The following is a 23,069-nucleotide window of genomic DNA, read 5'->3' as shown; positions in this document are numbered from 1 at the left end:
CCCCTTTGGGGACTATTTAAGCTAAGTCAGGGTGGCCTTCCTGGGAAAACTGCAAGGACAGAAACATTACCAGGCATTCATGTCTGCGTGCATTGGGAGCACAGGCTGCATCCTGCAAGGACCTTCTTCCAATGATCCTCCCCACTCTGTCCATCCATCCACCCCAACCCTGTGTGGCAGAGGGCGGAGCAGAGAGGGGAGGGGGGAATCGAACCCTAGGGTAGTAGCCAAGCTGCTATACTGCTGAGCTGGTTTTCACTGAAGTGCGAGGAGGCTGTGAGGCAGGTAGACAACATCCTGTTGTTGGGGCGCTCCTTTCTCTTTTTTGAACATCTGGCTGAACAGGGAGGCAGGTGGCTGAGTTGTGTTTGGTTGCGGTGGCAGCAGCAACAGCAGCCTTTCCCTGCTACTGTCCCCCGGCCATGGACGCGGTGGCTGTGTATCACGGCAAGATCAGCCGGGAGACGGGGGAGAAGCTCCTGCTCGCCACGGGCCTGGACGGCAGCTATCTGCTGAGGGACAGCGAGAGTGTCCCGGGCGTGTACTGTCTGTGTGTGCTGTGAGTACATGATGGGGACCTGGAGCCCCCACCGCCCGCCTCGCGGCTCATATCCCTCACTGGGAATGTCTCGCCTGGGCTTCCTGCTCTTCAGAGGGTCCTCTCCAGCGCTTTTGGGGGCAGCTGTAGGAATGCTCTTTGCAGTGGAGGAAACGGAGCCTAGAATTTACCTTTGCTGCCAAAAGGACTCAGGCTCCTGGCTTCAGGTTGGACCTCTGGTAGAGGCCAGCAAGGTGGAGGCCTGGGATGAGGGAATGGCCAGATTTAGGGCCACCAGCTCCTCAGAGGAGAGGCCTCTCTCTCCAACCCTCTGGCAATGGCTTTGGAGGTATCTTCCCAAAGGAAGATTTCAAATTCAAGGAGAGGAAGAAGACTAAGAAACAGAATCCTTTAAGACAGCAATACCAGTTAGGTTAGGATGCTGGAGAGAGGGACATTTCTGAATAAAACCACCTCTCTGGATTTGCTTAATTAGCTTTCTTTACAGGAGTTGGAGGGGGATGGGGTGGGGTTTCAGAAATAGGGCCTTTCCGTGATAAACGCTAGGAGAGACAATAGTCGTAAAGGGCATGGAGGGAAAACACCCTGATATGATTCAGCTTTGCCCTTTACTTAAGCATTTCTTGGTCTAAAGCCCCATTTTGAATCGGATGCGCCTTCATCTTTGCTCCAGGGCTCCAGGGTCAGGCAGAGCTGAGACCCAATCTTGTGCTAGTCTGATGCTGGCTTTGGGAAGTTAACCTCGCAGTCCCTCAGTTTTCTTGTCCAAAAAATGTATACAATATTACTACCTACCTCATAGGACTGAGCATTAAATGCTGTAATGCACGTAGAAAATTTAGCACTGGACCTGATGCATACTAAGTATTCAGTAAAAGTAAGCTGTTGTTGTTGTTGTTATTATTTTTTTCACTCTCTTTCAGTACTTTTTATTATAATATATTATATATAATATATATATATAATGTGTATATATATATATATAATGTGTATATATATATATATTTCAGTCAATATCTTTAAGTACTCACGGGGCATTTCTGAGGAAGTCCCTAGCTCAATCACTCTTTGTTAGCAGGTAAAAGCACTCATGAAAACAGCAGCCCTGTACAGTAGCTTCTACACAGAAACAAAATGAGGGAAAATGCTTGGTTGTAATTTTGATGTCTGATGATACATGGCAAGATTTTGAAGTTCCTTCTGGGTCATTGATGAGAGAGTGTATTGAGCCTGGTGTTAGAGGATTTTCCTTGTTTATTGTGTTTTTTTAAATGGGCAAGGCATATTTGTGGCAACTCTCAGGCCATGCTAAATACGTTTGTTATAAAAGCTTCAAGGGAAATATGTGCAAGCTATTGAATCTCTTGGGCTCAAATTTTAGGTTTTCCTTATATTATTGTTTTTCCAAAGTGAAAACTGGGGTAGGTCAGTGAAAGCCAATTCGTATTCCTAGGCTCTTTTCTTATCAATAGAAGGTGGAGGAGTGAGTGGACTGGTGAAAGGAGCTTCTTTAGGAAAGCTCACCAAAGCAGGTAATGGGACACTCAACCTAGAGGTAAAAATTAAGGTACAAAGAGCCTGGGAAGGGAAGGAAGAGCCGGGGACAGTGTGTGGCAGGATGTTCCTAAGACTTCAGACACACTGGCCTCTTTGTTGTTTCTCGAGCTCGCCAAGCTACTCCCTGCTTAAGATCTTCACATTTAACTGTTCCTTCTCCCTCTTACCTCAGAGAGGACTTCCTTGACTAGCCTCTAAAATAAGTACCTTCTCCCTGTCCCAGTTATAATCCGTCACTTTATTTTTCTTCTGGGAGCTTTCAGCTGTCTGACATTTGCTTGTCTACTTTTGTCTTGCTGGGCTCTCCTGCTAGAATATAATCTTTCTGAGGACAGAGACACTATCTCCCACACCAGGAACAGCCTGGCGTGCAACAGGTATCATGAGGCATGCAATAGGCGCTCAATAAATGTTTTTGAATTAATGAATGAACTGTCAAGGCAAATTCTTTATTGCAGTAGGCTTTTGGGCTGATATCAGGAGGCCAGGCTGTGGCCTCTGGGACGTCACTCAACTTCTCTAGGTCTTGGTTTCCATATTTGTAAAACAAAAATAGTAATGTGTGCCCTGTCTTCTGCAGAAGATTATAGTTGGTAAAAGATGCAAGAGAGAAGTATAATCTTAGCCTATTACTCATATAGGCCAGGACCACGTAAGGAATTAACTTAGGCAGATAGGAAATTCTTAGATTAAGTTTTTTGCCCAAAGTGAATCTTGCCTAAATGCAGTTTTCATGACTCTAAGTTCTCCGTGCAGACCTTTTTATGAAGTAGCAGAAAATAGTCGGCAAATTGGGAGTCCCCGTAACATATCTTTCAGTGGGCACACTGGGGCCTCCAAGTCCCAGAGGGTGATGGCCAGACTGCTGCAGAGGGAAGATATAACGATACTTTGCCTTTTATCTCAATTTCTCAGCTTTTTTTTTGAGCCAAGGATCTCTTCTGATAAACATAAACATTTCATTTCCTCTTTTTTAGTACTACGTTGTAGTAACAAAATCAAATTTTATTTTGAAATAAACCATGTACTCATTTTAACCCAAAACATGTATAGTTATGATATACAGTAGAATAATCTACAGTCAATGGTGTCATATATAAATGAACAACAAAGTATAGCTAACAAGCATGCATTGACTGTAGTGTTCACTCAAAATAGTTTCTCATTCTGTCTTTTGTTTATTTTCACTGTCCAAGAAGGTTTGGTTGAGCTTTGGTTTCTGTATTTTTATTGCAGAAGTAACACATTGCATATGCCTTTCGAGCTGTGGTCAGGTGGCTTAGTTGCTGAGTTGTGTCCAACTCTTTGTGGCCACCCTCTGTAGCCCGCCAGGCTCCTCTGTCCATAGAATTTTCCAGGCAAGAATACTGGAGTGGGTAGCCATTCCCTTCTCCAGGGGATCTTCCCGACCTAGGGATCGAACCCTGGTCTTCTGCACTACAGGTGGATTCTTTACTGTCAGAGCCACCAGGGAAGCTGAGCTGTACTTTATACTATACTTTCTCACTAGGTTTGCTCCTTTCCCAAGTTCTGAACCCCTGATCATGGCCTTTTCCTCTGTTCATTTTGGAAAGCTGAATGTCAAAAAGTATTAAAGAGATCTTCCATTGATAGGATTGCTCATCTTCATTTAAAGCAAGAAGTTTTTCTTCCAATTATTTTCAATAAATAAATCCAGATAAGGGTATAATAAGTCTATTAAAAATAATTCCTAAACACCTATTCACATTATAGAAAATTTTTAAGATGTAAATAATAGAAACGAAAGAAAATCATCTATAGTTTTATAACTTAAAGACAATTATTGTTGAAAATTAAGTGGTTTTTCTTCTATATTTTAATAAAACAAATTGCCTTATAAACGCATGTGCTCTTCTACTACTGTATTCTGCTGCATTTTCCACTTACCTTGAAAAAGGCATGTTTGTGTATATGTTCTTAGAAGTGATTTTAAAACATTATTTTTAATAGCTTCATGGTAGTCCAACTAACCCAACTACATTTTCCTTAACCAGTCATCTATTTTTAGACATATGAATCATTCCATTCTGTTTTTGCTGTTATGAAGTTTGTCATGATGCATATTTCAATCCCTAAAGGTTTCCTTTATTTATGCCTACTTCCTTATAACAAATTTATAAATGTGTTATAAATTTATAAACAAATTTATAAATTTATAACAAATTTCAAAATGTGTTATTTTTAAATCAGAAAACATGAATAGTTTAAGATTCTTGATGTATACATGACCACCAAATATTTTTTCCCAAGTGTTTATTCCAGTTTATATATATGCTTACTAGTACTGCATGAAAGTGTCTGTCTCACTGCATGCTCCCTAGAAATGAGTATTCTTGTTTAAAAAATTCTTGAAATATGATGTCTCATTCTTTGTTTAGCATTTTTTTAACTAGTGATCAAGTATGTATATGGTTGGTAAACTGTTGTATTTCCTTGCTCATGAATTGACTCTTTGGTGTGTACTTTGCCTATTTAACCATTTGGATCTTACTATTTTTCTGAATACAATATGAATTTTTATATACTAATCCTTGATCTGATGTATCTTTTCTCAGTTTGGTATTTGCCATCACTTTTCTTTGACATACAAAAAATTAACATTTTTAATAAAGTCCATCATTCATGTTCCTTGTGTTTGATTTCTCCCTTTGCTTCCCAATGTAGAAAGTTCTTTGACTTGCAGAGATATCCTATAACTTCACTTCAATTTTTGCTTTATATGATTTGGTTAGTTTATGTTTAACTCTTTAATTCCATTTGGAGTTTTATTCTGATGTGGAGAAGGGATCTAATTGATTTTGTTTCAAAATAGTTAATGATTTATAAATAGAACTTCCATTCCTGATTGACTTATTAACCTAGTTTATCATATGTAAAATTCTTACATATAACAGTTACTGTTTTGCAGTTATCTATTTGGATCAATTGGTTTATTCTTGTAATACTAGCTCTGTAGTATGATAATATTTGAATATATTAAAACAGTATTTGCTATTCTTACCTATTGGTTCTTCAAGATGAAATCTAGAATAATGTTGTTAAATTAAAAAAAAATCCCGTTGGGGTTATGTTAAACTCATTCATAAGTTAAAGAGGGATTGTCATCTTTAAAGAATTTAGTTTTTCCACCCAAAAACCTGATCTGTCTCTCCACTTATTTTTTCATTTGCATTCATCAATAGAGTTTTATAGTTTTCTTCACATTGGTCTTGCATATTTTTGTTAGGTTTATTTCTAGTTACTGTGAGTATGCATGTATGTGTCTATTTTTTTATTTCTATCATAAATGGAAAATTTTCCCACCATATTTTCTTTTGCAAGAGAAAATCTACTGACTTTATGTATTTTTTTGTATTTATCTAGTATACTAAATGTTCTTATCCATGCAAATAGTTTAAATTCAATTTAATTTTATTCTTTTTGGTTTTCAAGGTATATCAAGTTTCTTTTCACTAAGGTACATGTGAGCCCTCGCATTTCTTTCTTTTTCACCCTCAATGTAGACAACCATTGGGAAAGTCCTAAATGCCCAGTGGGATAGTTTGGTGATGGTGATAAGAGAAAAACCAATTTAAAATATTTAAAATAATTAGTTTGAATAAATAGTTTATTTCCGTACATCTGTCTGTACATATCTGAATTTGCTACTTTTATCTGATGAAAAATTGGGAAGAAGAAAGGCTATTATTTTCTTTAGCCTCAGGATCACATAATGAAGTCATTTGACATATGTGTCTTTAGATAAAAGGATAATTATCTTTTTGTCCTTTAAGATTTAAAGGATGACTAGCAATAAAGTGCCTATCAAACAACTGAACTGGAGAAATGGGGGAAGTAACAGTGACAAAAGAAAACTCCAGCTTATCAGTTGTATTTAAGGGGAACAGAAGAATGACAAATTATAAAACTTAATGAGTTAGTTTTTGAATACAATTGGCTATGTGTGTTGGTGTCACATTTATCTTCAAGATAATTTAGGCCCCTAGAATTATTTTGGATTATCTGAGTATAATCCATCAACGGCAGAGCAAGCCTGAAGTTCAGTCTAGGATTAAATTTGCAATACACAAACCACCCAAAGGACAGTTCACAAGCCAATAAATCAAGTGCTGACTCTGGTTGATAATGTAAAATTAAGGTGTAAGATTAGTCTAAAGATGTCATTAGCTTAAAGCAAAAGGGAAGCCTATGTTGACTCTTTGGGGCTCTCCTCATCTGGTCTCTAGCTTTAGCCCCTTCCTTTGCTCTTTCTTTCCAGTCATAAGGCCAAGCAGACTCCTTCCCTTTTTGAGAAACGTGCTTTTTTAAAGATTTTTTTTTTTTGATGTGGACCATTTTAAAAGTCTTTATTGAATCTGTTACAATATGGCTTCTGTTTTATGTTTTGTTTTTTTGGCCATGAGGCATGTGGAATCTTAGCTCCTCTACCAGGCATTGAACTCTCACCCCCTGCATTGGAAGGAGAAGTCTTAACCACTGGACCGCCAGGCAAGTTCTGGCTTTAGGATTCACCTAAAGATGTTTGTTCAGTCCCTCTGATGTAAGAGAGAGACAGCATAGAAAAATGGTTAAGAACCCATATCTTACAGCCAAACCCTCTGGGTGTACGTCCCAACTGTGGCCCTTACCTGGCTATTTTACCTCGAGCAAGTTACTTCAATTATCCATGGCTCAGGCTTCTTATCTGGGGAAAGGGGAATGGTGATAATAATACTAGTCACCTCATGGAGTTGTTATGAGAATTCTTGCATGAGTTAACATTTACAGAGTTAATATGTAGTAGGTGTTCATTAATATAAATAAAAAAATCTATAAATAAATTGCGAGACAAAGTTAGACCATTGTATGAGTACATAAATAAAACGTTCTGTGGCACTTCAAGGGGAGAAGAGATTATATTCATTGTCATGACTCATCGAAGTTGGTTTTACAGAGTTTTACCATCAAACTTGAAGCTGAATGACTTTTGATGGTTCTGAAAATTCAAATTCACTCTGAAAGAAAGAAGATTGGGGCATAGGAAACTGGAAAACCTCTTGAATCAGAGAACACTCTCAGTAATGATGGCTTTGTATAGGATACCATTCCTCTGGGTATAAAAGCTCTGAAATAGTTGTTTAAAAATCAGTCACATTATAATTGTGTCTTGAATTGTGCGCATAACATTTGTTTGTGTAGACATAGACAGCCTGGGCACTAGCTTGCTTTATTTGTGGTGTCATGAAGTCAGGTGTAGCTAAACCTTTTCTTTTGTGTAGCCCTTGAAGTGGTATAAAGAAGGAATTGATGTGGTTTCGTCAATTTTAAAGCAAGATCTGTCCCCAATGCTGACCCTTTGAGAGAATAAGAAATAAGTCAGGTTGCTTTCTTCTTGTCTGTTTCTAACCAGAACACTTTTTTAAGAATTGGGGACAGCTTTTGAAAAGATAAAGGCACATTTTAATATTAGAATCAACACACGCTTTGTAGTCATTGAAATGCAAAATATTTGTTTTTTTTTAAGAAATTAATTTTTCAAGAAAATTAGTTAATGGCAACAACAACAACAAAATTGCTTTCTACTAATTATTAATTTTCTAAATTTTTTTTCTCATGATAAATTTAAAATTCCAGGCTTATCAACAAGTGTGACTAACAGTTTGATGGAGGAAGGAAGTTAAAATTACAGCATATTCGGGACTTCCCTGGCTGTCCAGTGGTTAAGACTCTATGCTCCCAATGCAGGGGGCACAGGTTTGATCCCTGGTTGGGTAACTAAGATCCCACATGTATAACAGCTTGCCCCCCCAAAAAAAGATTACACTACTACATTGTTGGTTTGTCTATACTAATGGGAAGTCAGAGGAAAAATAATCCTAAAGGGATGTCAGTCAGTTCAGTTCAGTCACTCAGTCATGTCCGACTCTTCGCAACACCAGGCCTCCCTGTCCATCACCAACTCCCGGAGCCTGCTCAAACTCATGTCCAAAGAGTCGGTGATGCCATCCAGCCATCTCATTCTCTGTCGTCCCCTTCTCCTCCTGCCTTCAGTCTTTCCCAGCATCAGGGTCTTTTCCAATGAGTTAGTTCTTTGCATCAGGTGGCCAAAGTATTGGAGTTTCAGTTTTTTAAAATGAACAATATTTTTCTAATTTGTGATTTGTTTAGGTTAGATTTTTAAAGCTTCAAATTGTAATTTCACTTCTGTTTATTTAGAAAAATGTTATTAGTCAGTTGTATAACATTAGAAGGAAAATTAAGAGAATTCCCTGGTGGTCCACTAGCTAAGACTCCCATTGCAGGGAGTACAGGTTTGATCCCTGGTCAGGGAACTAAGATCCTGAATGCCATGGCATGGCCAAAAAAGAAAAAAAGGAAAATTAATATGTAAAGATGTTTTTATGTTAATTTAAATTTATGTTTATATACATACAGGGATAGTTTTGAACAGTAATCAGAGTGGCACCTCTGTCTCCTTTGTCCACTTTTTTCACATACCATCATTTTATATTGATGTGGTCCATGTGCTTAAAATTTTTTGAAAAATATAGCTCTCTAATATCTTTGAACTTTGGTGTAGTTTTGAACCATTCTTTCTGTTGCCATTTCTTTATTTTGAGTTACATTCCTTAGGTTAATTCCATTTTTTCACTATTAAAATAGAACTCCTATGAAAATCTTGGTCAAATTGCTTTTTCCATTTTATTCCTTAGAGTGGATGAAGATAAAGAAAGTCATTAGGTCAAAAATACACAGTTTTATAGCTCTTGTTATAACTTGCCAATTTATTCCCTAAAACAGTGATTTTTCCGTGGATGGGGAGAGAGCCTGTGTGGTTTGAAAAAAAGATAATCCATATTTTAGTTTACTTTTATATTAGAAGATTACTATTTCTTAATACAAGCTACAGAAAACAAAACTGTGAAATTTTATTGGGGAAGAAAGAGTAAAAAGTTCAAAACCACTGTTCTATGAAGACTGAAACCCTTGAACAAACTTCAGCTTATTTTGAAATAAAATTTCATTCTGAAAACATAGACTGAGTGACTATGGGGGTGGCAGCACAGATGTGCCCAGAGTGAGTGAAAGAAGCCAATGAGGTGTGAGCGTTCTCCCTGCATTTTTAATCAATCTTTCTGTAACTTTAATGTGCCTACAAATCATCTGGAAATCTTGTTAAACTGCAGATTCTGACTCAGCAATTCCGGAGTGGGCCCGGGATTCTGCATTTCTAGCAAGGTACCCAGGTGATGCTCTGCTGTTACCCTGGCAATATAATTGGAACCGCACTGTTTTAAATCTCTTCCATCAGTGATATATGAGAGTATATCCACGAGAGTTGGCTACAGGAGATCTTTGGTCCATTACTCCAGCAACTTGGAAGTGGAAGAGATGAAATGCTGGCTTGTTTGACGGGGGAGACAATTTTGCTCATTCAGAAATCGAAGGAGCTGGGGCGTAGGAGACTGTTAAAGTTGGGAGGGTTGATCACAGGAGTTTTATGTGCCACTAACATCAGGTTGTTCAAGACTGAAGAGGTAAGGACTTTTGAAGTGGTAGTCAGGTTCCTGCTTCTTAACTGAAAGTGCGATAAGATCAGATTCGTTAGGAAACCATTTTCAAAACAGACTCATTTATTTTGACTAAATGAGGCTGAATGATAGTAGAGAGATAGATTCATTGTATCTTTTAGAAAACCATTGTTTGAGAAAGTAGAAAACCAGTTGCCTATGATTTTGCTTGCATCGTTGCTGAGATTTTAAATAATTTCCAGAACACCTTTAATGATACTGAATTATTGCCATTAATCGCTTTCCATAGGGAAAATGGAACTAAATAAAGGCCTATGCTATTTCCCTGCTCCTACCTCCATTTTCCTTTTTTCTTTCTTTTTTTGGTGGCATACAAGGTCTTAGTTCCCCCACCAGGGATTGAATCCAGGCCCCTGCAGTGAAAACATTAAGTCCTAGTCATTGGACTGCCAGGGAATTCCCTGCTGTGTAACTTTAAGAAAACCACTTAAAGCTTTATGTTTGGAGTTCTCATAGTGAAAAAATGGAAATCGAAGTGCTTGCCTTGTTCCCTGTAGAGTACTTACTGAAATCAGTGGATTTTGAGGTACATTTCAATTGATTAAAAAAGCAAAAGGCTTTACAATGTAATATTTTATATTTATTTAGCATATTATATGTGCTAAATAGTATATTATATGCATATATCAAGCTATTTTATATATGACATAAATATTCTGGCAAATCTTTATAACAAAAATGAAACATTTCCTATAATCACAGCAGCAAATTAAATTGACCCTTTTTTGGATTTCACAAATTGAATGAACCTGACTAAAGTGTTTTAGACCTAATTTTTTTTTATCCCTTAGGTAATAGTACTCTTGGATATTGATTAAAAATACAGTTATTTAATCCACGTATTTAAAGACTTTTAATTCTATAAGGGATTAATGGTAAGTGAGGTCAATTACTCAAGGGTGACCCTGTTTGAGATACTTTAGATTCTTTTAGATTTAAACACATTTATTTTTACCAGAGTTTAACATGTATTCTAATCAAAGATATATTTTGACCCAAACTTGTGCCAAAGAATAGCAATCAGAAAATGTCTGAAATAAAACTGTGAATATTCAGATTTATAATTTGAAATGATTCAGCATAAAGTTTACTGTACTTTTCTAGGAAGCAAAGGTTTGTGAGGCAAACTAAATAGCAGTACCATATATACTGGGGCTTCCTTGATAGCTCAGATGATAAAGAATCCACCTGCAATGTGGAAGGCCCAGGTTTGATCCCTGAGTTGGGAGGATCCCTTGGAGCAGGGAATGGCTACCCACTGCAGTATTCTTGCCTGGAGAATCCTATGGACAGAGGGGCCTGGCGGGCTACAGTTCATGGGTCGCAAAGAGTCAGACATGACTGAGTGACTAAGCATGCATGCACACACCATATATGCTAAAATATAATAAATAATCTATATCCATTACAGGGTGGGAATCAAAAGCCAGGACTCTAGAGTCAAAGAGGTCTGATTTAAAGCCCACCTTTGGTGCTTGATTTGTAGTGTGGCTTTGGTTACTTAACTTTTCAAAGTTTCAGTTTCCTCATCTATAAAATCAATTTCACAATATAAAGCTCATAGGATTACTGTGGGGCCTAAAAAGAGATAATGCATGTGCTGTGGGCTGAATTGTGTCCTTGTCAAACTCCTATGTTGAAGTTCTAAGTCCCAGTGTGGATGTACTTGGAGATAGGGCCTTTAGGAGGCAATTTAGGTTAAATGAGATCATAAGGGAGGGGCTCTAATCCAATAGCATCTTGGCCTTATAAGAAGAGAGACAGCACCCTCTCTCAATGAATGCACACAAAAAACAGGTCATGTGAAAGCACAGCAAGAAGGTGGTTGTCCAACAGGCCAGAAAAAAGGCCCTGGAATGAAACCTATGTTGCTGGCACCTTGATCTTGTACTTCCAGCCTCCAAAACTATGAGAAAGTAAATTTCTTTTGTTTAAGCCACCCAGTCTATGGCATTTTGTTATGACAGCCCAAGCAGACTAGTACAGATCTTGGTACTGAGAAGTCTAGTGGTGTTGTAACGAATACCTAAAAATGTGGAAGTGGCTTTGGAGCTGGATAATGGGTAGAGACTAGAGAAGTTTGGAGATGCATGCTAGAAAAAACCTACATTGCTGTGAACACAGTGGTAGAATGATGGATGTTAAAGGTCATTCTGATGAGGTCTCAGGTGAAAATGAGAAATGTGTTGTTAGAAGCTAAAGGAAAAGCCAGCCTGATTATAAATGGCAAAGATCTTGGCTGAACTGTGTTCTAATATTTTGTGGAAGGTAGAACCTGAAAATTGGATATTTAGCTGGAGAGATCTCTAAGCAAGGGGTTGAAAGAATACCATGGTTCCTCATGACTACTTATGATAAAATGCAAAAGGAGAAAGACGAAGCAAAGAAGGAGTTATTAAGCAAAAAGAAATTGAAAGATTTGGAAAATTCTCAGCCCACTCATATGACAAAAAATGAGGAAGCGTGGTCTGGAGAGAACACCAATTGCTTTTTAAGTAGATTACCCACGGTGTTAACTAGTGTTAACTAGTCATCTCAGCAGAAGCTGGGAATAGAATTTGGACCAAAGCATCAGCGACACTGTCAGTTTGGACCAAAGGGAACATGATAGGGTGGCAGAGCAATTTGGCTGCAAAAATGCTTTATCTTTCAAGAAAATGGAAAGATGATCCTGAAAGCATTTCAGAGATCACCAGGGCTGCCACTCCCACCACAGCACCAGAGTGCATAAGCCTAGGAGGGCAAGATCACTTTCACCTAAATTTCAAAGGCAGGATCAGTACCCAACAGAGCCAGGTGGGCAGGGCTGCCGCTGCAGAGCCACGGGGGTGACAGTGCCACCCAGTGGGGCTGGAGGGTAGAGCATCAATTCAAAAAGGATTAGTCTCAGGCATTAAGATCTAATGGAATTTACTTTATGAAATTTTGCACATTTGGGGGACCTATCACCCCTTTTCTCCTGATATCTCCTTTTTAGAATGAGAATAGCTGTCCTATGCTTGCCTTGCTGTATTTTGGAAGCATGTGACTTGTCTGGTTTCACAGGTTCACAGCTGGAGAAGAATTTTGACTTAGGAGCAGTCATACCTCATTAGATGATACTTAGATGAGACTTTGGGCTTTATTTAGACTATAGAGTTTACACTGGAATGTATTGAAGACTTTTGAGGCTGTTGGGATGGAATGAATGAATTTTACATGAGAGAAGGTGTGAATCTGGGGGTGCCAGTGTTGGAATACTATGAACTGACTTATGTCCCCCTCCCCTCAAATTCATATGTTGAAGCTTAACCCCCAAAATGGCTATGTTTGAAGATAGGCCTTTAGGATGTAATTAAGGTTAAATGAGGATTTTAGGGTGAGGCCCCAACCCAATAGGATTGGTGGCCTTTTAAGAAGAGAGATCTCTCTCTACACACACACACACACACACACACACACACACACACACACACAAGGAAAACGTCATGTGAGCACATAGCAAGAAGATGGCTGCCTACAAGGCAAGATAAGAAGCCTCAGAATAAAACCTATGTAGCTGGCACCTTGATCTTGGATTTCCAGCCTCCAGGACTGTGCAAAAATAAATTTCTTTTGTTTAAGCTACACAGACTATGGTATTTTGCTATATCTGTCTGAGCAAACTAATACAGCATATAAAACTCTTGGCATGTAGTAGAAATCAACTATACAGTTATACAATATGCATACATACTGAATAATTGGGGAAAATATTTACCCCATTTAAAAGGACAAGCTGATTTCAAGTACTTTGGCAGGACTCTTTTTTAATTCAAATTATTATTAGTACTATAGTATAAAGTTACATAATAATAGCAACATCATAGGGATATAGCACATTTATTATATCTATAATTAATATTATTACTATTAACTTAGGTAGGCCTCATGGTACCTTAGCCCAGTGAAATGTTTTCACCTTAAGGCTCTATATGTACTTAAAAAGTAGTATAACTAGACTGTGTTGAATCTATGTAATAATTTGTCATCGTGTGCGTGCTCCATCATGTCTGACTCTTTGCGACCCCAGGGACTGCAGCCCACCAGGCTCCTCTGTCCATGGAATTTTCCAGGCAAGAATATTGGAGTGGGTTGCCATTTCCTACTTCAAGGGATCTTCCTGACCCAGGGATCGAACCCACATCTCTTGCGTCTCCTGCATTGCGAGGTGGATTCTTTACCGACTGTGACACCTAGGATGGCTTAATAATTTGTAATTTTTACCAATTACAATAGGTCTCTAGTTTCTTTCTGTCCCAGCAGTGTCTCAACTTGACAAATCCTTAGGAGTATGAGTGCCCTCATTTAAAAAAAAAAGTAAAGATAAAGAAGGCTTACTGGAAACTGTGACTAGCTAGATATAATGTGTGAGCAAGTTAGATTTCCCAGGCTTTTATTTCTATGAATGACGTGGTGCCATATACATGTGTCCCAGTATGTGTATATTTATATGTAATAGTTAAAGCTCAAATTTAGAACACCCATTGTTCTTTTGGAATTTTTCAGTAATGAAAGTTTATTCTTTCACAGGTATCAAGGTTACATTTATACATACCGAGTGTCCCAGACAGAAACAGGTTCTTGGAGTGCTGAGGTATAGCTCTTTTATTTATTTTTGCTTCTGGGGATATCGGGGAGCTGTTTGACTTTTACATTGCTTTCATATGCTTTCATAGCATATCATTGCTTTCAGAGCTTTTTCATTGCTTTCAGAGCTGTCAAATCCTACATTCCCCAAATATTCCTCCAATTCAAATCACTAATGCTCTAATCCAAAATTGTTTATGGATCTTTGAGAAAAAATTTGGTCCCAGTTCTGTTCAGCCACCACTGTATGGAGTGTCTGACTTTGGAGGAAAGATAACAAATCTAAAGGATTGTGTTAAAGTTTTAGTACCTAAGTGAAATTTTAGAAAGTATATCAAAAATATATAAAAGAATCAAATCTACAATTATTTATTAAATAATACTAACACAAGTGGTTCTGTGGGGGATCAAACAACATGACTCCTGTTTTTTAAGAGCTTATAAGACCCTTGAGGTGATACCAAATGAATTCAACAGCAATGTGAGAGCTTGGCATTTGCTGTCAGGTGGATCTGGGTTGCACGTCTTGTCCACCCTCACCCCCTTTCTGAGAGGTCTCTGACCTTGGGTAGGTTACTTAAGTTTTCTTTGAATGAGTTTCTTCATCTGTAAAATAAGGCTAAAAATAGTCGCTTACTCATAGTATTCATTTTGAAGATTAAATTAGATAATGTGTGTAAGGAAAGCTCTTAGCCACAGGGCTAACTAGCAAAGCCCTCAATAATGGGAATTCACCCAAGTTGCTGAACAGTGTGATTATATACAGTTAAGTGTTACACGTTATCTATCATAAAAGTATGAAGAATAGAGGATTTTCCAAGTATTAGGATAATCAAGGCTGCTCTACTTTGGTGACAGGACTCCCCGCTGAGCCATATGGAAGGACAAGGACAGGTTGGAAGGAGAGAGAGGGAATATTATAGTAGCTTTCGAGCTATGCTCTGCAAAATCCTAAGGTCCTTCCATCTGGGTACCTTGGAGTTGCCCAAGGGGTTATAGGAGGAGAGGAGGATGTGCGAGTATGCTTTGGGTCCCCAATTTGTCTTTAATCTGAGCAGCTCTTTATTTTGCTTAGCAAGTGGGGCTCTGAGAAAGATTTCATTAGAAAAATGGATTCTGATGGCTTTGAAAGCTTTGAAAGTCACTGTGCCATTGCAAGAAATGCCTATAGAGTTGGATCTCTTTCTACCTATCAGGGTAATATACTACCCTGATAGAGGTCTCTGCAATGGAAACTTCTGACTTCAAATGATTTCTGACTCTTATATAAAAACAGTCTGTCTTTATAATGAAAGCACTTTATCATGAGTTGTTTGAAAACGTAAATGCTAATATCAACCTCTATTAACAGCACATTCTATTCATTTAAGAAACTCTAAAGACTAGACTTACAAAAATTAAAACAGCTCTAACCTTTAAAGATGCATCAGTAAACTAGAAAGCACAAATTGCACACTACAAATGTTTTGAACTGCTGAGATAAATTAGGGCAAGTTTTCAAACACGTTGTTGCTTTATATCAGAATAATTAATGCCATGATACTAATTAGAGGAAAAGCAGTACTATCTCTAATCAAAACTGTTTATACCTGTTTATTTTAAAAAATTCTCTGCATCACTGCAGAGATGATTGAATAGGAAATGAAATTTCATTTATTATGAGGAATAGTAGCATTTGATACATACATACATATGTGTATATAATTTGACCAGAAATGGCCCTTCTCCCTAGAGAAGTAGCCTTCCACTTCTGAAGAATATTCTGTATGAAAAGGATCTTAAATTGGTAGGGTTTAGCTAACCTTTTGTTTTAATTCGTTTTCTTCCATTTCAAGTATAACATCACACGTGGAGTGTTACATGTTTGTGATCACGTTAGGGAAGAAAAGGCTTATTGAACACAAATGCTCTCTCATTCTCTTGTCTGGTCTGACCCATTTATCTAATAACATTGTAATTATCTGCACCAAGAGAGCAGAAGACTGGCATGTTTTCTCCAAAGGGAAAACAGTTTAAAAAAAACCTCTAGATTTATTTCTGAAATGCATTGCATTTTTTCCTATCTACTAAATTTGCCTTCTTAGTTACGTTTTTCTTAAGGTAAATATTAAACTAGTGTGTATTCTCAGAGCTCATATCACCTGACTGGAAGAAATTTCTCTGGAGCATATTGAAGAAAAGCTGTGATCCAAAACATGTTTCCATGGATAACTAAGAGATGACAGTATGGGAAATGTGCAAATTTGAACAATAGCTGAGTTCAGTGACAGGATGGGAGATGTCAGTGATACAATTCTTGTGGTAAATGTATTTTCAAAATTGGGTAAATAACAGATATTCATATTGCTTTTTGGAACAATGCTTTAGTTTGCTACCCTGCAGGGAAAATCTTGACAGTAGCACTTCATCTTCTGTGCAAAGATTGTGCTAGAAATTGAGGTATGTCTGCGATATGTTTCAAAGAGTGGAGTAAAATAGAACCCTGGATCCACTCAATTATGAAAGACAAATATGATGTGAATTTCTCATTTTAGATAGAATTTTAGGTTTTATCGTTGCCCAGTGTATTGATTTATCTCATGTGACTCAGGCTAAAATTTAGCAAGATTGTTAATTCAGAGAATTCTACAGACAGTCACCCATCGTTTATTAATATGTACATTGTGGTACATTATAAGAAATGTACTAACACCCCTCCGCTGACTTTAGTGCTTTTGGGCTTTTCTGGATGTTTGATCATCAGTAGATCAGTAGACATTAAATAATTTCACTTCTTGACCTAAGCAAAGCATTATAAATTCGGTCACTTATTTGCCGATGCAACATCACATGCCAAATTTCAATTGCTTTTTTACATCCCGTGCTATTATTCCTCTCTGTTAGCGTGGATAATCAAGTGTTAACTACATATAATCCCCATAAAAAAGATGCTTCTGTTGATAAATGGTTTTACAAGCCACAAGAACAGGTGAAAAAATGTGTGGTTTGAAATCTTTCCATACTGGGGGAGTTATAGTTTCTCTTCTGGTCTGTGACTCTAACCTCACTAGAACCTGCTTGGTCTAGTCCTAATCTGAGAGGAAAGGCACTGGGTCCTGGGATCTAGGGCCAGTTCTGCCTCTGGTTATCTGTGTGACTTGGGCAAGCTTAATTATCTCTTTGTATTTTCATTTTCTTATCTGTCAAATGGGAGTAACCAAATCATTCGAGAACAGCCAGTCTGTCAAATAGTGGGGGCAAGAGATGGGAAAGGGCTTTGAAAATGAAAAAGTACTCTAAGGAACATACAAGAAGGTTATTTTGTGCCTACAGCCTGCCTTTGCCATTTGGAGATTCTATCCTGGAGCCAAGGAACTCTAGGACTTCTGTGTGAGTCCAAGGAACTTTGGACTCCTGTAAGAATGGCCATGTTCTTTTGGATGAGGGTTCAGTAGAATTCTGGAAAGGTGTTTTGACTATAAGGGTGGAGTTGAGGGAGAGAGTATTCTATGTCTACTCAGTAGCTGTGTGGGCCTCTGAGTGGACACTTATTTAAAACTATTAATAAAAAGAACTTGTCCAGTGTTTTCAATGAAAAACTATTTACCTCGATGTAGGAAATGACCAAGAGTTACAGTGGATAGTGTGTTATCTTCAGCATTTAGTCTAGTTGACAGAAGTCTGCCAGCCTTCCTGTTTTCTCATTAAACGCTAACAAATGAACAGCTCCCACCTCAAAAATTTTCCAGATGGAAGAGCTGAAAAACAGCTTTCTAAAAAAAGCTGGTCATTGTTCAATCACTTATAGCAATACTATTTTATTTTATGTAAAATGACAGTTTTGAGCTGATGCCTAAAGCTTGACTCATAAGCTTTTGCAAGAAATTGTTGTTGATTTCAAGTAGTGTCTTTACAAGAGAATTGATGTCAGGAAAGGAGTACATTTTAATAGTCACCTGCAAATAATGATCCCTTCAAATCCAACCAGATAAATAAATAAAGGTGACCTCAGAGAGTCTTTCATTTTCATGTCATAGAGAAAATCTTGTCAAGTGAAGTGTTGATGGAGAGAACAATTTCGGGGAGGATAGGGAAGTTTCCCAAGCAGGAAAAAATTGAATGTGAAGGATGAGGCAGGGCAGATTGTGGAGTCAGAGTATGAGGACTAACTAGCCCTGCATTTAAAATGCAATTTTAAATTTCCTGTGTAGCATTTTACATTGTGGAATGATGACAGGGAAAATGGGTGTTTGTTTTGTTTGCTTTTTAAATTTTTAAATTTTTCTTGGTTCTTTAGGCTTTTTATTAATGACCTGTAGGATCTGTGTTTTTTTCCCCCTTAACTTCATCCTCTCCGTTGGTGAATTCATTGTGGGTAATGGCCTGTATACCCTTGGAGGTTTGGGATGTATGAAGGGTAGCAGGTGGGAAGGGCAGGGTGATGAGCAGGAGCTTGTACAAACTAATACCACCCTCGGGAGAACTGAAATGACAGCTCATTAGCTCCTCTTGCAGGGCAATTCAGCCAACCAAAGTGAGCTCTTCTAGACTAGAATGTTGTTTTTCCTGCTTCCTTCTGTTTTCAAATATTTGAATAAGTTACACAAATGTTACCTCTCTCAGCATCCCTTACACATTTTGTAGGCCCTTTTCATATAATTATGAGGTGGATGAATAATCTGCTTGGCCTTTTATTTTCCAGACAGCACCTGGGGTACATAAAAGATTTTTCCGGAAAATAAAAAATCTCATTTCAGCATTTCAGAAGCCAGATCAAGGTATTGTAATACCTTTGCAGTATCCAGTTGAGAAGAAGCCCTCAGCTAGAAGTACACAAGGTGCTACAGGTATGGTTTATGTCCTTCTTTGATAGGCTTTGGAAGCTCAGGGCTATGAGTAGACCCTAATCATAAACATATAGTTTTGTAAGAAAAATACAAACAAGGGGCTCAAACCAGTCCATCCTAAAGGAAATCAACCCTGAATATTCATTGGAAGGACTGATGCTGAAGCTCCAGTATTTTGTCCACCTGTTGCGAAGAGTTGACTCATTGGAAAAGACCCTGATGCTGGGAAAGGTTGAGGGCAGCAAGAGAAGAGGGTAACAGAGGATGACGTGGTTGGATGGCATCACTGACTCAAAGGACATGAGTTTGAGCAAACTTCGAGAGATAATGAAGGACAGGAAAGCCTGGAGTGCTGCAGTCCATGGGGTCACAAAGAGTCGGACACGACTGAGCAACAACAAAGAAAAATGCAACAAGAAAGTAGATGGAGCCGACAGCCCAACTGAGGGGAGGCTGTTCCTATGCTATTGGATTTTCACATGCGATACTATAAACTTTTAATAAAACTCTGCAGAAATATAAAAAATACTATAAGCCCACAACATTTTCATCTCTCTTTTCCCGTCTTGTTTTCCCAAGCCTGTTTTGTGGCTCCATAAGTACCATTTCACTTCACAAATTCAGACACAAATCATTTGAAATACAGGACAATTCCGAGAACATCTGGGCTTGTTCTTTACCTTTGCTTAGCAGACAGTGTTCTCCCTTCAGGGATGGAAAGGCTAATGTTAGGTTGGCCCACGTGATCCTGATTTCTGGATTTGTGACGCTTGAATTAATAAAATTTTATTATAGCAAAGAAAAGGAAGTTAGTCGACTTTATTATTCCTCTAGTGCAAATTGTTAAATCTCTTGAGCAAAGCCGTTTTCATGGATATGTCAAGATAATGACCGAATACTAGCCAATGTCCTCAGCTGTCAGATATGTGATAGCTGACATCTAGTGAAAGGGGTTAATCATTTGTCTGAAGTAAGAGGATACGTGTTGATTGAAACAATAAATATTTATGATAAAATGAAATGAGTTGTTATTTCTGTTTTTGACAGGACCCAAGCTCAGGCATAAACTGACAATTAGACTCAAGTGGTGAATTAAATTGAGTAGTTAGCTTTTTGAAAAGAAATGTAAATAGAACTCCAATTTACAAATTGGCTCAGTATTCTATTCTCTGTAACAGTTTTAATACTAGTTGCTTGAGCTAGATCATGGGATTTTATCTTTGTGAACTTTATGCAGTGGGAAATTTTATAAGTTTGAGTTAACTTGTAATTTTAATAGCTTGTAAATTTATCTTTCCTTGATTTTTGTTATTGTTTTCCTTTAGGAAGAAGAGACGATCCTGATGTCTTCCTGAAAGCACCATGAAGAAAAGGAAAACACACCTTTGTACTTTATTTTCAATAATTTAAATATATGCTGTCTTATATATAATGATAATACAGTTCAGTGAGCTACAAATGTATTTCTAAAACCATCATAGCCCTGTAATGGAAGCATCTAGCATGATGTTAAAGCTGAAATGGACTTTTCAGATAATGAGGAGCTTTGAAATGAGGACTGGGGAAAAATAATTCCACAGATTATTTTCAGTTATTATATTTACAAATGGGGAACGATTTAAAAAAAATGATACTTTATAAAAGATTAATGTCATTTCTTGCCAAATATAAATAAAAATAATCCTCGGTTTTTCTCAAAAGCACCATTTTTAGTGAAATATTATTTGATAGCCACTGATTTGAAAATGTCTTGCTTGATTATATGGCAGGAAGCTGGTTCGTGTCCTTCATGTTTGTCACGTGTGGTTCTATATTAGGTATTATGCTCTCCACTAGCTATGATGTTGTAGGCTCTTCGGGGATTTTTGAAGCTGTGCCCCGTGTGTTGAAAACAAGTGCTAGATAAACAGTGAAGAATTTCTCTTTAATTCTGAAAGCAACCTTCTTGCCTAGTCTTACCTAGTGTTCTGATGTTGGACAGTAAAAACCACAGACCAGTCTGGAGTTTAAAAATCTTGTAATTTAAAATATGCTGTAAACGTTTATTATATTTGATGCTATAGGATTAGAAATTATATTACAAATCCGATGAAGTGGGCTTTACTTTTTAAAATTTATTTCTACTGCAGTAGTTGCCACTCCATGTAAAACCTCATTTTGAAAGGGAGCTTTAGCAGTTGCAGCTCATTGGCCGTGGCTCCTGAGCAGCTGAGTTACAAGCCGTCTCCTATGAGGTGGCCAGACAAGACCATCAGAAGCTTACAGGTTACATTAATTTTTAACAATTCCAAGTGATTGCAACCTAAGTGAGAGCCAACATTTTACACAGTGATGGATACTGGTATTTTCTTCTCACATTTATATTTTCACGACTCTTGCAATTCGATTATATGTCAAGTTGCTTCAGGGCTCAGAGAATTCATTCACTCAGCAAACACACTAGGTACCAGCATAGAGAAGTGAGAACACCTGTCCTCCATGGTCAGCCAGCCCCTTGCCTAGTTGGACAAGAAAATAGTCAATAAAAGACAATAAAGAAAGTAACAATAAAACACAATAAAGTAACAATAAAAGTTGATAAGTGTGTGGTAAGTGAGGGTCCCAATGTGTAGGTGGATCTGTCTTTTTTCTAAATGTTCTACTCCATTTATAGTTATTATAAAATATTGGATATTCCCTGTGTTTTACGATATATCCTTGTAGCGTATTTTATACAGAATAGTTTGCACCTCGGTTCCCTACGCCTATGTTTCCCCTCCCCCCTCCCTCTTGTCATTGGTAATGACTAGTTTGTTCTCTATATCTGTGTTTGCTTTATTTTTAAATTCACTAATTTGTTGTATTTTTTAGATTCTACGTTTGTGATCCCATATAGTATTTGTCTTTCTCTGACTTGTCGCACTTAGCAGAATACCCTTTAAGTCTACCCATGTTGTTGCAAATAGCAACATTTCCTTCTCTTATATGCCTGAGTAGTATTCCATTGTATATATACTACATCTTCTTTATCCATTAGTCTGTTGATGGACAGGTTGCTTCCATAGCTTGGCAATTATAAATAATGCTGCTCTGAACATTGGGGTGCACACATCCCTCGAATTAGTGTTTTTGTTTTTATTTGGATATATACCCCAAAGTGGAATTGCTGGATCATATGGTAGCTCTATTTTTAGTTTTTTTTGAGACACCTCCATATTGTTTTTTTACAGGGACTCCACCAATTTGCATTCTCACCAACAGTGTATGAGGGTTCCCTAGGTAGAGATGTCTTTAAAGGCAGAATGCATTAATCCAAATATTTCAGCCTATAGTCCACAGGAAAAAGCTAAGTTTCTGTGTAAATTAGTGACTTGGAATTCTGGGTTCTTCATGTGAGGTGGTGAGCTTGGTTAATAATTAGTGACCTGCCGAGACACAAAGCTACTCTCTCTGTTGGCAAGATCTGATTTCTGAGCATTTAACCTGGATTCTATGGGATTGCAAAGGTGGAATATGGCCACAATGATGTATTTGTATGCCAGTTACCATTTCTAGAAGTAAAAGCATCACTTTAACTTGTAAAGGAATTCAGAAAGCTGACTTTCAATATAAAATGCGTATGTTTAAGTACTTTTTAAATATTTGTAGCTTGGGTTTAAATTTTAACAGGTGTAATTAATTTTTACCCTAACTTGTTCATTCTGGAATAATCCTAAAAGTATGAATTGTTTGCATGTTCCTTTACCAGAGTCTTTTTTGAAAAAAACTTTTTTTGACTCACTCATCTATGGTTTATCATATTTTAATAAAGTATTTGAAAGCTTTATTTTCCTAATTTGTCTTAAAATATTCCTTTCAAAAATATTCAAAGATAGGTGCTATTGATATACTAAATAAAGCATTGATGAAGGTCATCTTACTTCTCTTATTGGACTAATTCACTGAAGA

At 37.5% G+C, this 23,069-nt stretch overlaps 1 protein-coding gene across 2 annotated transcripts; it reads left to right on the top strand.

Moving 5' to 3' along the window:
* The first annotated feature begins 257 nt into the window (after positions 1 to 257).
* On the top strand, positions 258 to 22,945 carry SH2D1A (SH2 domain containing 1A). 2 transcript variants are annotated; one of them, XM_081563745.1, is made up of 4 exons: positions 258 to 559; positions 14,260 to 14,323; positions 18,998 to 19,133; positions 20,468 to 22,945. In XM_081563745.1, the coding sequence occupies exons 1-4, from the start codon at positions 423 to 425 to the stop codon at positions 20,506 to 20,508; spliced, it is 378 nt and encodes a 125-aa protein (XP_081419871.1). In that variant the 5' UTR covers positions 258 to 422; the 3' UTR covers positions 20,509 to 22,945. The 2 variants fall into 2 exon arrangements, with proteins under 2 accessions (XP_081419871.1, XP_081419870.1); XM_081563744.1 differs by having other exon boundaries at positions 18,998 to 19,142.
* Positions 22,946 to 23,069: the final 124 nt, after the last annotated feature.

This window comes from Giraffa tippelskirchi, chromosome X (genome assembly GCF_054371585.1).
Source record: "Giraffa tippelskirchi isolate mGirTip1 chromosome X, T2T-mGirTip1v1.2.pri, whole genome shotgun sequence".
Taxonomy (NCBI): Eukaryota; Metazoa; Chordata; class Mammalia; order Artiodactyla; family Giraffidae; genus Giraffa; species Giraffa tippelskirchi.
Note: the sequence above shows the minus strand (reverse complement) of the source record. Positions and strands in the feature narration are given on the sequence as shown.